This window comes from Tursiops truncatus, chromosome 4 (assembly GCF_011762595.2).
Source record: "Tursiops truncatus isolate mTurTru1 chromosome 4, mTurTru1.mat.Y, whole genome shotgun sequence".
Classification (NCBI taxonomy): Eukaryota; Metazoa; Chordata; class Mammalia; order Artiodactyla; family Delphinidae; genus Tursiops; species Tursiops truncatus.
This window is the reverse complement of record NC_047037.1, coordinates 59,793,741-59,809,089: the sequence shown is the minus strand read 5'-3', so window position 1 is coordinate 59,809,089 and position 15,349 is coordinate 59,793,741. Positions and strand designations below refer to the sequence as shown.

Below are 15,349 nucleotides of genomic sequence, written 5' to 3'. Positions count from 1 at the left end.
AGCCCATGAGCCACAACTACTGAGCCTGCACTCTAGAGCCTGCGAGCCACAACTCTGAGCCCGCGTGCCACAACTACTGAAGCCTGTGTGCCTAGAGCCTGTGCTCCACAACAAAGAGAAGCCACTGCAATTAGAAGCCCGCGCACCGCAACGAAGAGTAGTCCCTGCTCGCCGCAACTAGAGAAAGCCTGTGCGCAGCAACGAAGACCCAACACAGCCAAAGATAAATTTATATATAAAAAAGGAACATGATTCATTATGTTGTACAATAAAAGTTAAAGACCGAAGTACCCTAAAGATAGTCCAAACCCTCAACTCCTTTTAAAATAAAAACAGATGCCGAGGTAAACTGACTTGTCCAGGATCATGTTCTTGTTTCATTTCAGAAATAAAAATACATATATTATATACATTGTCACCCTTTGCAAATACTAACACGCAAAAACAACAGCTTACCTTTTTAATAAACGTAGATGAAATAATTACGTGGCAACTGAAGAAGCATTAGAAACGATGACTGATCATTAGGTTAGAATATTTTAGAAATAAATGTTATATATATTTTTTAAATGTTATATTTTAAAGCACATTTTTAAAAACTTTAATTTTTTTGGCCGTGCCATGCAACATGTGGGATCTTAGTTCCCCGATCAGGGATTGAACCCTGAATTGGAAGCATGGAGTCTTAACCACTGGACCGCCAAGGAAGTCCCAGAAAGCACATATTTTCTATTAAACTAAGGCATTTCCAAATTTACACTGGCTGGTTTTTCATGAATGATACACTTTCTAGTTGAAGTGTGTTGGCCTTTACAGTTGGTGCATTTGAATCAGACAGCTTTTCAGGAACTGTACTGATAAGCTATAAAACTTGGGTAACAAAAGAACTTCTGGATTTTTGAAAACTGCAGTTAGTGAAAGGCATAATGGAATTTCTGTACTCTAATGGAGGGAAAATGTAGTAAAAATTTAGCTAAAAAAACCCAAAAAAACTTGGCAGTGCTGGTTGTGATGAGCAGAGAGAGGCTTAAAATGCATTCAAATAATGGAAAAAGACTTTTACTTACATAGGAAAATTTTTATTTGATAAATATAATTTCATAAACTTTAAAAAATTACTGAGAGCTGTACAATAGGTATACTACATTTACTGACAATGCAGATAATTTAGATATTAGACAGCCACAGTGTCTGAGGTCCAAGATTTTAAATTGAGTGTTGTGACAGTATTTCCAACTACTAATTATTCATAAAAATCTAAGTCACCATTATTACAAACATATCATTAGTTATGATCTATTTTTTGCAGGAATATCATTCAGGTTATCTCACATAAACAGCACTTTAATAATGTTCTATTTTTATGAAAATAGATGACTCATCAGGATAGAAATAAAAATGTCTCTAAAGGGGGACCAAAATTAATAAAACACGTTTTACATAACTCTTTGGTGTGTTAGTCTTATTAATGCCTGCTTGTACCATACTCCAAATTGATATTTACAGGAAAAACACAAACATGGATGATTTTCCCTTTCTCCCCAGTCCCCAATAACTTTTCAGAGCAGCATATGTTAAAAAGTTTTGGTATTAATTATAAATTTTTTAGTGGCCGTGACTCCTGCCTATCAGATAGGAGTCTGAAGCTTACCACAGGAGCCCAATTTCACAATCTTAACGCGGTAGAAACGACCCTGGTCTGAGTAAGGTATTCCCTAACTGGATGATTTGCCTCTGTTTAACCTCCTACTCAGGACAGTGCCAGAGTTTGGATCAGGTCTGGGAAGCCTTTGGACCTCAGGGAGATTAAGACCCAAGGAGGAGGCTAGTTAAGAGAAATTCAAACTAAATTCTCCCCTTTTTTCTTCTCAACCCCACAGAAAGGCTGGGTAGCTATAGTTCTCCTGGCCCACATTCTACTCCTTCTGGGGTGAGCCTAATGCTTGCTAAAGCTAAGGCAGGGTGCTGAGTCACCTAAAGCAGCTGATAGGCAATTTTGGAAACTGACTTGGTGCTTGCTGCTATCTTCAGGGCTACAGGCTTCAGGCTAGGCAAAAGCAAGCAAGTGAGGCAAATAGATTTGGGACCACTAACTAGCAGTAACACATGTAGCATCGTACCCTGGTTTTGGCAGATAAAAGTTAATTATCAACATCATACTTTCCAAAGAATTTTAAAGAAATATGCAAGGGAGAAGATTTCTGATTATGCAGTAATAGTTTTACAATATGAATATTTAGCACTAGAAAACTACCGCAAGTTTGTAGACAAGAGTTGCTTTCTTAAATAAACAGAAGAAAACCCCTTTCTTACAAGCTAATCTTCCTTTAAATGGAGTAGGTTTTGAACAACAGACTAGGAGAAGCATGTCAGCGGATGCTATTAACTTTTTTCAGATATAAAATTCCTACATAACTTCAAATACTGAACGCAGAAAATTGCATCAATCACACCTTGAGCACCATATAGGCTAGCTGACCTCATGCCTTGCTGTAGTTGGTCAGAGACTGCTTGATGGCTTTGCAGTCCTTCCCTAGTGTTAGTAGTCAGTTAAACTGATGGCAAATAAACACTGTAAGGTAGATGTAATGCAGGGCTACTGAACGTCATTTTGTTATATGAACATTTTATAAGACAGTCTAAGAAAAAGCAAATTCTGTATTATTCTCCACTAATACTCTACTGAATATTTTCTGCAATATTTCCTCTTCTGGAACATGAGCTGGTAAGGGTACACACTGTACATTATCCCTTTACTGTATTTGCAGGATAACAGTATCTTCCTAAACTCAATCTAAGTTAAAGAAGGGCTATTTATGAAAATTAATATTTAGGCTGAAATTCATAACCTAATATCCTTACATTATTGAAAGAGACAAATGTTATATTAGCAAGAAAACAGTTTACCAGTGAACAAAGGTAAAGTCTTAATTCTACCATTCTTCCCCTACCAGCCCAATTCCAGAAGTCTTATATTCATGAAATGGGAAAGGGGTGGAGGGTTGTGCAATAAACCTACAGAAAGGAATTATCATATTCTCCAGGGAAAATTTTGGCAACACCTTACTTAACCATTTCCATACAATTTTGAATGTATATGTACACAATAATATGCTTAGAGATGAGTAACAGTTCTTTAATAATCATTTCCAAGTTTTAAAACATTACTTTTTATCAAAACAAATGACAACACTGGATCTACATGATAAACTCAGGATGAAAATCAAGTACTGAACTGCAGTGAGTTAACAGCAGTAATACATACCTGATTAATTATTTTTAGCATTTAAATTTACTGCAGCCATTACCCCATATAATTTAGCATTTTAGACTTTGCTTCATTTACATTCTATAGCCACACCTTATAATGGGACACTGGGCAGATTTCACTTCACTGTAGTAGTCTGCTGTAAGTTAGATAACGTATACTAACCTAAAAATAACAGGATTCTCATCTGAAATTCTTTATTCTAAAAGCTAGCTTACTGAAAAGCAAGAGCAATTCTGAGCTAGTTACAGAAAGAGGCTCTTCTCATTTTATTGATTTAATTATCCTAATATTTTGATTTGTGTAATTAAAAGTATTTGCAATATTTAAATAGTTTTCAAACTGATTTTTTATTGATTATAGTTGAATTTACAACAGTGTCGTAAAATACTATACACAGAGCCTTCAGATAGACAAAAAAAGCAAATTTAAATATATTAACCAGATTAAAGCATGCGAAAGATCCAATGATAAACACATTAAATAATAATATGCTAATGGTGTCTAATTTACCCACTATAGGTTCTTTACATTGTCACAAAAATAGTAAACATCAATTTGAAATTTGGTGAATGGACTTGATTCCTGATTTATAGGTAAGATATGATATACCCTTTGCATGTATATGGTTAACTTAACTGGTTGTGTTACAGTACATTTAGAGAAGTTTTGGTACTGGTATATATTTACTACCCATACTGCAGCAAATAATGGTTGGAAATGCATTCTCCTAATTTGCTCTGTGAACTTAGAAAGCACTAATGAATGAACAAACATGGGTCACTGAGGGACCAAATTCCTTACTATTCACATTAACTTTTCCCATGAAAAGTTTCAAATATAACTCTAATAAAAAAATAGAGTTTTCAAGGCAAACTTTTCAGCATAATTTATAGAGGCAGATTTAAACAGAAGACTCAATAACCAAGCCATACTAAAAAATACAGTTAACTAGGAATTAGCTCCCTTTTCTACCTTGATGTTAAAATATTTAGTGGCCTTAGCAAAAGGCTGAAATGCCACTGGGAGTCCCATAAGCACACGGGGACAACCCAGATAAAGAGATGAAAAATGTCTCTTTATTCATAAATTTTAACATGTTCAGATTTAAATTAAGAGGGCAGCTGACAGGGGTGCATGGTAATGCTTTTTGTTTGTTTGCCATTGTAACTCTGAGTGGGCATGAACTACTCCAGAGATTTCAGAAAGTAATTCCGCAGAGGTAGTGTGGCCATTACCAGGATGATCACACTGAATTTTAGGAAAGGAGTTGAAATGGCTCCCACAAAGTACTACTGCCCCTTTAACAAGTAGACGAGTCCATTGTGGAGAGAGTCAAGATGCTCCTGTCGTTGGTATAGAAAGGATCCGATGCACTCCATGATCTAAAGTAACAATAAGAGAAAAGTTTGGCTCACCAGGACCTATGTTTCAATTGAGAAAAAATTTTACTCTAAAACTTAGGACCAAAATGCGATTTGAGTATTAAAATAAGCACTGATTGATGCATTTTAAATGCTAAAGATAAGTTCTTCTTACTAGCACTGAAGGACCAAACATTATATTATACAAAAACTTGGGAAAAATAATGCTCTAGTCATCATATAAAAATATTAGCCAAAATTCATTAGCATTAAAACAATTTCTATAGGTAGCAAAGCATGAGACACTCTTAAAATCTTAATTCAATAAGAAACAAGTTTGTTACTAAGAGGTATATGCACATTTGGTTTTACTGAAAAGCAACTAGGCTGTATTTTGACATCACGAAAGCAAACAAACAAAAATCCCACTTACCAAAAGCTTTGGAATGAAACAGTAGTATGTTCATATTATATTATTATTTCTTTTCAGGTATAAATTCTATTCTAAAGGTTTTAGCATTAATTAGCTTGAACAAAGTAAATGTTTTAATTCAATAGGTATCAAAGACACCTTGAACGAAGTAAATGTTTTGACTCAATAGGTATCAAAGACAGCTAGAAGTCACTAGGGTTTTCACTTAACTGAGAACAAATGATCCTCTGTTGGTCTGGAAAATGTTAACTACTGTCTGAATGATAAGGCCATAAGCAATTCATTATATAATACTTTATTTGCAGCTGTACCAATTTCAGCTAAAATAACTTAAGACTAAAAATAGCCTGCCATGCTTAAAATGGCCTAACCTATTTCAAGGACAGTATTAGGATTACCAAGTTAAAGGTGGCCTTTCTTAGAAGACTAAAAAGCACTTAATAAATACATTTTATGTAACTTTTTCCAGGGTTCCCACTTTCCTTAAATAGAGAAGTTAGAGAAAGAGATTAGCACTTAAAATGGCCCAAATTCACTTTTATAAAAAATCTGCTGTTTCCTAGAGACTAAAGTTTGTATGTAGTTCAATTATAAACCGATTAAGTGAGCACAGTCACAATGAAGACTGGAACCTAGAAACTTTACAAAGTTGGCAAAGAGGAAGACAAACAAGCAACAACAATACCAGTGGTTTACAGGTTCTCTAATTTTACTAGTTTCCAGAAAACTTAAACAGTATCTACCTTCGTTTAAGAAGGGCTTGCTCACTACGGTCTCTCTAGCACCTACAACTGTGCTATAGTAGGTACTCAGTATTTGTAAAATAAATGAATGGAGTAAGACTATGAACATTTCTTAGAGTAAGTATTTATGCAAGAAAAAGTACGCTCAGACACACATGACAAAACATAACTATAAACAATACTCCCAAACTGCCAATATTTTAGTTTTTCCTCTTTCCCAACCATTGCTTACATAGAAGAATCTTATTAGGTAAGGTTTCCTTCATTTTTGATCTTTTCAAAGCACACATGTGCATTCATATTGTTAAATATCATATTTGACAGAACATTAAACACCTGAACTACATATTAACTATTAACTCCTTTCTACTTAAAAGACAGTTTTGATTAGGATAAAGTAACTGTTGGTAAATTTCACACAGAAAAGCATTTATTGCTGAAGTACAGCCCTTTAGAGTACAACATGGCATATCCTTTATGTAGCACCATGATGCTATCTTTGAAACAGAGTTTGCAATATGGCATATTCCTTTGACAACATCAATTAGTAAAATGTAAGTAGAATTTTTGTGCCTGGATGGTAAAACTTTATTAGTAAAGAAATCTGTCATATGAAAGCACTAATTGTATTTCTCAGGAGATGACCATTACCTCTTATGTTTAATTAATGTTAATGGAACAAATATCCAAAGGATTCTACATCTTGTAAACAGAGGTATCAGTCTTGCCCTACCTTTTAAATTAGACATGAGAGAAATGTAGAATAGACGCTATTCCAAAAGCAAAACAGAATGCCAAATATATTTCGCTAAAACAATTACAAGTAAAAAACAAAAACAAATGACTTTTCAAAGTTTAAATATAATGTTAATGGATCCATGGCAATATTCATATAGCCCTTAGAAAAGCACCAAGTGGTTTTGAATATTGTATAATTTTATCCACTAAAAAAAAAATAGAACAAATCTCAAAAGACTTTTTAGATTATTCATTTGAAGAAAACAGGGAGATGACGACAGTAGTAACCAACAGCATAACCTGAGATGCTGGACAAAATTGGAAAGGTATTTATAGTCTGTCAAATAAGATATTCATTACTGTTAAACATTTTATTAGAAAAAAAAAACTCTTAAAAAAGAAAAAAAGTGAGATACAATTTTAAGGGGAAAGAAGTACAGATGAGAAGAGACACCTTCAACAGAACATGCAGAAATAAATCCCATAATTCCTTGGGCAGGTTCAAAAGGGATAATGCAGCATAAAAATGGTTATGTAAAGAATAATGGGGTGCATCACCTAAATAGTTGATATCCAGAAAATGGGAATATATATAAAGCAGAAAAATATTCTGGGATCATTTAAAATTAATTCTAGTCTTTTTTTAGTAGTTAGTGAAGACGTATATTGTCATTAAAGAGAATTTTGTGTTGAAAAAGATGTTCTAAAAATTCTATACAAGTTCTACAGTAGTCTCTTAGTCTAATTCCCACCTTAGTTCTGTGCAGTAAAGCTGTCTTATATTATACATTAGGTCTTTCTGGAACTTCCTTTGGGACACTTGTTGGCCTGGGTACATGACAGAACTACTTTCTTATAATGCATTTCATAATACAGTTGTGTAAGTCATAACATACAAGTCCCAATAAATTTAGGTGCTCATAGTAATTCTTACATGTGGAAAAAAATGCCTACAAAATAATATCACAGCATTATGGAAATATTTTTGATCACATTATAATCAACAAATGGGGTCTGAAACCACAGACATTATGTTATTAACATAAGAATGCTCTTTATAAATGCAACTGTACCATAAAGAAATGGCCACAACTAAAGGCAAAGTGGGAACTAACAAGTTCACCAGTAAAAGTTACCTGAATTCTATGATACAAGAATGATGTCATACTCATTATTTTTAAAACATAAAGTCAACCAAATATTAAAAATTCTTATCAACAGATAAGAGTAGTGCCTCCTCTGCCCTTTATTCCCTGCTCCTGGGGTCTTTCCAACCTTTTCCCAGGCGTGGCACATGTAGAAAGTGATACTATTCATGTGGCACGCTGTGGACAATGGAAATGACCATCCATTCTTGCCCATCCGTAACCCTTCATGAACACGAGTGCACTGCTGCTCTGACTTTGAGACTTTGTTATCATTCACCTAAAGAATACCAAAGTGTGTAAAAAATTATTTCTATTCCTTAATATTCCCTAAATAATAACATGTCTCTTGGGGAAATGTATAAAGAATTGAATCAATTTCACTTTTAAATAATTTAAGTGGTATATACCAAAAAATGGTATTTTTGTTATGATCCAAAAGAGCAAATCTAATTCAAGAAACACATTTAGGAGAAGACAAAAACACTAAAATTCTTCTAAACCGTAATTTAAAGAGCCTGTTCTAACCTATAGACTTTTAATTAGACCATAAATACCGAGTAAAAACTTAAAAATCACAACTTATTTTAAAACCTCATTATACACATAAAAAGGTGTAGGAGAGCAGAATTTCAGCCTTTTATGTTTATAAATACCTCAAAGTCTCAAATGAGTGACTAGACAATATACATGAAGAATAAGAAAGGCAAAATCTTTTGACTTTACTATTATGTGTAGCTTATTTTGTAAATACAAAAAGCAAACATACAAGCAAAACAAATACAGGAAATAAAACAATTTAGGTATAATCAAAAAAATAAAGTTATAAAAATAAAACGAGTACCAGATACACACTCCTATTCACCACATTTGAGAAAGACTGTAAAGCAAGATATTTTGTTCATTACATGAAAAGTCTCTTCAAAGGTGCTTTCTGTTCCTTTGTTAGTGAAAGAAACCCCTACACCCTAAAGCCACAAAGTGAAGTACCATCAAAGAGTGCTAATAAACAGCACACTTCCTGCTTCAGTTGGTAAAACCAGGGGCTGATTTATTAGGTATCTAGAGATGCAGGTTCATCCTGTTCCAGTTTATAGGATACTCATCTGCAGCAAAGGCTACTTAGAGAAATTTCACACCTGCTGACATGGGACGGACTACATCTTCCTATTACTCGTTCCAGCATTCTTCCAACAGATGCGCACGCTGTTTCTCCTTCTGAGAAACAGCACATGGAGTCCAAGCACTTGATACTTGAATTTGTTTCAGTAAGCTGAAGGAGTTGAAGGAGAAAAATATTAGTTATTTATAGATTTGAAATTCCAAAAAGCATTAAAAAAACTGCAACAAGCACTTTAAAACCAAAAGTAATATATACATGTTTTCTATAATATGGAAATGTATGGAAGGCTTTAATTAAGAGTAATCATACAAAAATATTTAAAAGGCACTGTGTCCTAAATTAGAGGCTGAGTAAAATCATTATATAAAACAAGTACCTGGATACTATATAAATCTGCAAAGATTTTGCATTTTAATATCTTAATATATTATGATTAAAATGATTTATTTACATCAACCACTCAGAGACTTAATGAATTCTCATTCTTCTTTGAGCTTTTGTTTAGGTGAAATGCTCCTGCAACTTCAATTAAAAATATCTAGTAACTGAGAAAAGTAGAGTTTAAATTATTTTGAAGACTGGGAAATAACCAGGCAGGACCAAATCCCAGTCTTCAACAATAACAACAACAATAGTAGCAAACACCTTATGTAGTGCCAGGTTCTAAACACCATATAGATATATATATGCACATCATAAATAATTCTTGAAAAAAGCATCATCTGCCTTAAATTGCTAAGCAACTATTAAGTGCTAATGCCCATAATAAGTTCATCTTGCTTTTTAAAAATTAACTGATGATACATTATTAAAATAAAGAAGTAACTAAGTAGTACTATTTAGATTTAAAACTGAATTAATTTCTGTAAGCTTGCAAGGTTTATATTGATTGAGGGATAAAAAAACCTGGCAAGAAAAACTTAAAGCCACAGTACTAATAATTTCAATCCTGTTAAAATAAGGGGTAAAAAATGGTATGACCACATAGCCCAATGACTCCCAACCCCGGTTTTGACAGTCAAGGGTACACCTAAATTTCTCAAGGGTTATCATTTTGAACTTATTTTCACTCATTTTCCTTTACATATATAACATATTGCATAACAAATCTTTCAAAAGCATAGAGGAAGGAAAACAACAAAAATAGATTCATTAGAGTGCTGCAATTCACAAAGGTTGGGAATCACCAAGTGTCGAGTGTAGGCATGGCAACAGGGGACACTTGTGGAGACACTCACAATGGACAGAGGACACAAACATGATGAAACGTAAATAACCTGGCATTCCGAACCTAAGCAACTGGTGAGGTCCTGCAAAATCCCTGCTCAGAATAATGCGCCAAATACCAAGCAGTGCGAGACAACTTGGTTCCTGTTAGGCAATGAACTGATTGCATCAATGTCCTAGGATCTGCTAAGCACTGAGAAATAGCCAAATTTTACTTATTCCTTCATTATAATACCCTTGGGTTTAGGACTGTTTACGATACTATTTCTTAAACTGTGTATTATGAGATATTTACAGACATTGCACGAAAAAAAGTTCTGTGGCCAATTAAGTTTGAGAAACACTAGTTCAAGGAATGTCTAAACAGACTTGGTGAGTAAAGGACTGTCAGTAAGTCAGGTTGTGCGGTCAGTCTCCAGGGAGAGAGCTAGACATGGTGCAATTCTCAAATTTGTTTTTTTCAGTAAACTCCCCTTCCTCCCCTCCCCAAATGGAACATTAATCAACACCAGGAGGAACATTAATATTCAGTGGAAGATTTTAGGAAATGCTGGTTTAGGTAACAGGATTTCACCAGTTTCCCAGTTTCCTCCTCGGGTCACTGGGCTCCAGCTTCCTCCATCTCAAAGCCAACCTCTGTAGGAAGCAGGACTTTAGAGCTCCCACATGCTCAAGGATAAAGTACTACACCTCAAAGAGGCCTGTAGGGCCCTTTATAACCTGATATCAGGCTGCCTTTGCTGCTCTACTTCTAAATGCTCCTGTACAGTCTCTACACAGCCAACCAGGCAGTGCTCCCTGCCTGTGGGTGTCAGGGCCTGTCACCAATTGGGGGGCAGACTGCTGACCCCCAACACCAAGTTCAGTTTAAATACCATCATCTCTATGAAACCTCCTCCACCTCTCCAACTATCAGTACTACCTCTTTCTCTCTAGATTCTACTCCAATTCTTGTTTGAATCATTTAAACGACAGAAGCACTGAACTTCAACTTATACTTCACTGAGCAAGGCACTGTGCTAGTTCCTAAAGGGGACAGCAACCCTGCCTTCAATCTGTTGAGTAAAGGATAAAGAAAAGGGTGGGAGATAAGCCAGAACAAGTAATAATGGCAGTTATATTAATGGAATGCTTACGTGCCAGTTAGTATATAAGATGCTTCTCATGGATTATCTCATTTATAACCACCTTTTTGGACAGGCACCAGGCTCATACACATTTTACAGATGAGGAAACAGAGAAGTTAAAAATATGTTCATGCTCACCCAGCTGGGGCTTGAGTCTTGGTTTGATTCCAGGGCCCAAACCTCTTTACCATGCTGTTATACTGCCTTCTTATAATTATGGTATGAAGCAGAGTACAATATTGAAAAAGAGAAAGGAAAGCTCAAACCCAGCTGTTGTTGTTGGTATTACTGGGAGAGCATGAGAGATTTGATGAAAAAGATGGCATATGAAGACTGGATGGGATTTCAATAGCTGGAGATGGGAGAGTAACAGCATTCCAGGCTAAGCAGAGAGAATGAGTAACTGCGTGGGCAGAGAAGTATGATGTGCATTTAGTGCATGTTTAGCCTAAGTGTAGAGAGAGTAGTTGTTACTCCTACCCCCTTGCAAAAAGACCAGTGTGACTCTAAGTGTGATCTATGGATCACTGTTGGTCTGAAAACACTGTTACTAGCTCATGAGAGACAAGTGCGTCTGGCCCGTGAGAGTAAGAGATTAGACAATTTTATGGCAATTTGACAGAATACTTTTGTAACTGTTGAATCTAATTTAAAAAATGGGGCTTATTTTATTTATCTTTCAAATTTCATTTCCTAGTAATTCATTTTTATTGTATTTTACAAAAGTATTGGTCCGTGATGAACTGGAAATGAACAACAACAAAACAAACAAGAAAACAAACTGGTCATTCACAACATTTATCTGGGGAGCACTGAACTAGACCAGAAACTTGAAAGAGCAAGGGGTTTGGTTCTTCTTAGCTTAACAACATGTGCTTTACTACTGCTGGTGCTCAACCAACTGACAGGGATTCACTAAAGATAACATCCATAAGGTCAGCAGCATTTGAGTGTCCACATACATGCAGAACACTGCTTAGGTTTGGATCTGCTTTGCATTCATCACCTTTTACTTTAAAACCTAAGGACAAGTATTAAACTAAGGGCAACTCAACACAGAGAGTAAACATCTTAATATGTCAAAAATATTATACGGGCTTCCCTGGTGGCGCAGTGGTTGGGAGTCCGCCTGCCGATGCCGGGGACATGGGTTTGTGCCCCGGTCCGGGAGGAGCCCACATGCTGCGGAGCAGCTAGGCCCGTGAGCCATGGCCGCTGAGCCTGCGCGTCCGGAGCCTGTGCTCCGCAGCGGGAGAGGCTGCGGCGATGAGAGGCCCGCGTACCGCAAAAAAAAAAAAAAAAAAAAAAAAAAAAAGAAATGACTTTTTCAGATCACCTTCTGAACTAAGCAAAATATATTTCCTTTTTATTCCCTAAGGAGAAAGAAAAAACCCAACTGTTTTGAAAATGCTGGTTAACTGTGTTACTGTAAAGCTATCTATAGAAAACACTATAGTGTTCTCTAGCAAACCTCCAAGCTCCATCATTTTCCATATATACATATTTGATCTCATATCATAGCTTCCAGTATAACCGGGGGTGGAGCATTTAGATCTCATTTCATTCAAAGTAAGGAGAGGGAGTCATTACCTTTTTAAAAAAGAGACTATTAATAAATACTAGAAAAGAAAACAAGTAACAGGAGTGAGACTCTACCTGGTGGCACTAAACAGTAACTTTTAACTTAACAGAAATTTTGATTTATTGGTAAGACTCACTCTCCACCACATTTACGTCCCAGAAACAACCACATAACTTAGAGCTAAAAGGGCTGCCAAGCAAAACAACTATGGAGATCCAACATGGGTATGTATGGCTAATAAAAATTTTCATCTTTATAGAACTTCCCTTTTGAAATAACTTCTGGCTCACTGCTCTTATTTCCATTATTTTCACATCAATGATGGTAAACATTTAGAAGTTTCTCCTGTTACTTCTATAAAAATCTTCCTTAAATTTTCTAAGTGTTGGAAAACTGTCATACGTTTCTAAGTTTTTTAGTCACGCCTATGACATTTTACCCTATCAAATCAAATAAAGTTCTTTAAGTTTAGATAGAAATTATTTAACTATTGACCACATTTGTTCTTTTGCCTGTAAAATTGTTTTATATACTTCATAATCAAAGAACACCTTGTTTAGCCTTAAAGGAGATATTTGGAAAGAAGCCTTAAACTATAATTATGGAGGGAAGAAAAGGCATTTAAGGAAATGATTTTCTTTTAAATGTGAGATCAAAAGTCATCAAATGTTACCAATTTCCATATTTGGCTAAGAATAATAAAACCCCCACAACAAGTTAATAGCTTCAAGTTCTTATTCAGAATTGGAAGAGGTACCTGTTTAATGATGGTATTTAAATAACTGCTTCGCTTACTCAAGGCCTCTTTCTCCAAAACATGCTGTAAGCTCACATTTACTCCTCTGGACTCCCTTCCCTTTCTTTTTCACCAAGTAAAATAAACAATTTTGAAAGCCAATTATAAGTATAAATAAAATACCTCTATACTGACTTTTAGGGATCTCCAGAATGAAGGAGATTTCCATATGTGTTGCCTTAATTTAAGTGTGAAAATAAGCATACAATATGAATTCTATTTATTAGGTAAGCTTGTTCTTTTTTTTTTTGTGGTACGCAGGCCTCTCACTGCTGTGGCCCCTCCTGCTGCGGAGCACAGGCTCTGGACGTGCAGGCTCAGCGGCCATGGCTCACGAGCCCAGCCGCTCCGTGGCATGTGGGATCTTCCCGGACTGGGGCACAAACCCGTGTCCCCTGCATCGGCAGGCAGACTCTCAACCACTGCGCCACCAGGGAAGCCCAGGTAAGCTTATTTTAATAAACTTGGCTTATTCCTTGTTTCAAAAAGACTGAGGCCCCTTTATTTTAATGATGTGATTGCCAAATAACAGTATCTGACTAGGAATTTGTAGTTTAGGTGAACAAGAGTATGAATTATCTGTGAAAAATGATAAAATCTCCGATTTTAATTTAATGGAGAGGGTAAATCAGAATAGCAACAATTAACTAATCAGCACAGCTGATGTTAAGAAATCAGTTTTCTAAGTATCAATCATTCACAGCATATCTCATTACCATTTGGTAGAAATAATATCAATACTAATATTTTTCTTCATTTTGACCTCCAGATGAAAAAGCTATTCAATAAGTCAGGACAGATTTGAAAATAACATTAGTTTTGTAAACTGTCACACTTATCAGATATGCATCTAGGTCCTGCCTTACTATTATTAGTCTTTTAAATGTTCGATTGTATTTGTTTACAAAATTTTACTCATTCAGAAAAGTGTAGCTTTTAGTGGCCAATAACTAAATACAGGCCATTAAGGTTTTCTGTTCCTTTTGTAGTTCACTGCTTTGTTAAGTGAAGCAATAGCTGTATGTATCTTTGTCACACAAGAAGAGGAAGGTGACTTGTAGTTGGTTGAAACTGCTTAAAATGTTTTTTGTTGTTGGTGGTGGCAGGTTTCAGGTCTGGGGCTTAAGCGTCCTGGTTCACAATGAGAAAGGTCAGTAGCCGTAGCATCCTGCTGATATCTCTATGGTAGCTAGGTGCAAGCTGGAAAGAGGGCATCCAGAGTAGGGCCAGGAATCCAGAGACAAAAATGTGACAGAACAATGAAGGCCTAAGAGGCAGGGTGACATAGAGGGAGATGACTAGGAGAGTCTAGCCCATGGCAACATTTAGGGCTCAGCATAATTCTGCCAGATTTGGCAAGGCTGACCAAATTTTGATTAGAGAAACAACTGCCGTTTCAAGACAGAAAATATAGGAGAGAGAGATTATTTAATACTTACTTTTTAAAAAGTGATTTTTATCTCAAAATATATGCCCAAGACAGAAATATATGAGACGAGAAATACTCAAGATATATTTCATTCAACTAATTAAAATTCAGTGATAAGCAGAAAAAAACTGCAGATCAGGGTAAGCACCTCCAGCAATTTTACTAAAATCATATCGATGGTTTGAGGGCTTTTCTACTTTCTTGTTTATAGGAAGAGAGACCATATGTCACAGGATGATAAAAGAATTCACTTATCATTCCTTTGTAAAAGTAACCATAACAAGGCCCCTATTATTGAACAGGGGTATTCTAAGAACCCAATTCTCAACTGTTCTATACATTTTAATAGACATATTAAAGTAAAGCAGCACCAT

General features: G+C 35.6%; 1 protein-coding gene across 9 annotated transcripts in view; it reads right to left on the bottom strand.

Annotated features, from left to right (window-relative positions):
* ATP11B (ATPase phospholipid transporting 11B (putative)) overlaps positions 1–15,349 on the bottom strand; it is a 139,408-nt gene that overhangs the window by 16,221 nt on the left and 107,838 nt on the right. For 7 of the 9 annotated variants that reach the window (XR_004526324.2, XM_019946081.3, XM_019946080.3 and 4 more), the window contains one exon: positions 8,831–8,964. Coding sequence is in view for 8 of the 9 variants with exons in the window: in XM_019946081.3 (XP_019801640.1) it covers positions 8,831–8,964 (134 nt within the window). In the remaining variant the exon portion in view is untranslated. Of the gene's footprint in view, positions 1–3,599; positions 4,654–8,830; positions 8,965–15,349 lie in introns of those variants that run through there. The other 2 variants (XM_033855516.2, XM_019946083.3) reach the window with 1 other exon arrangement.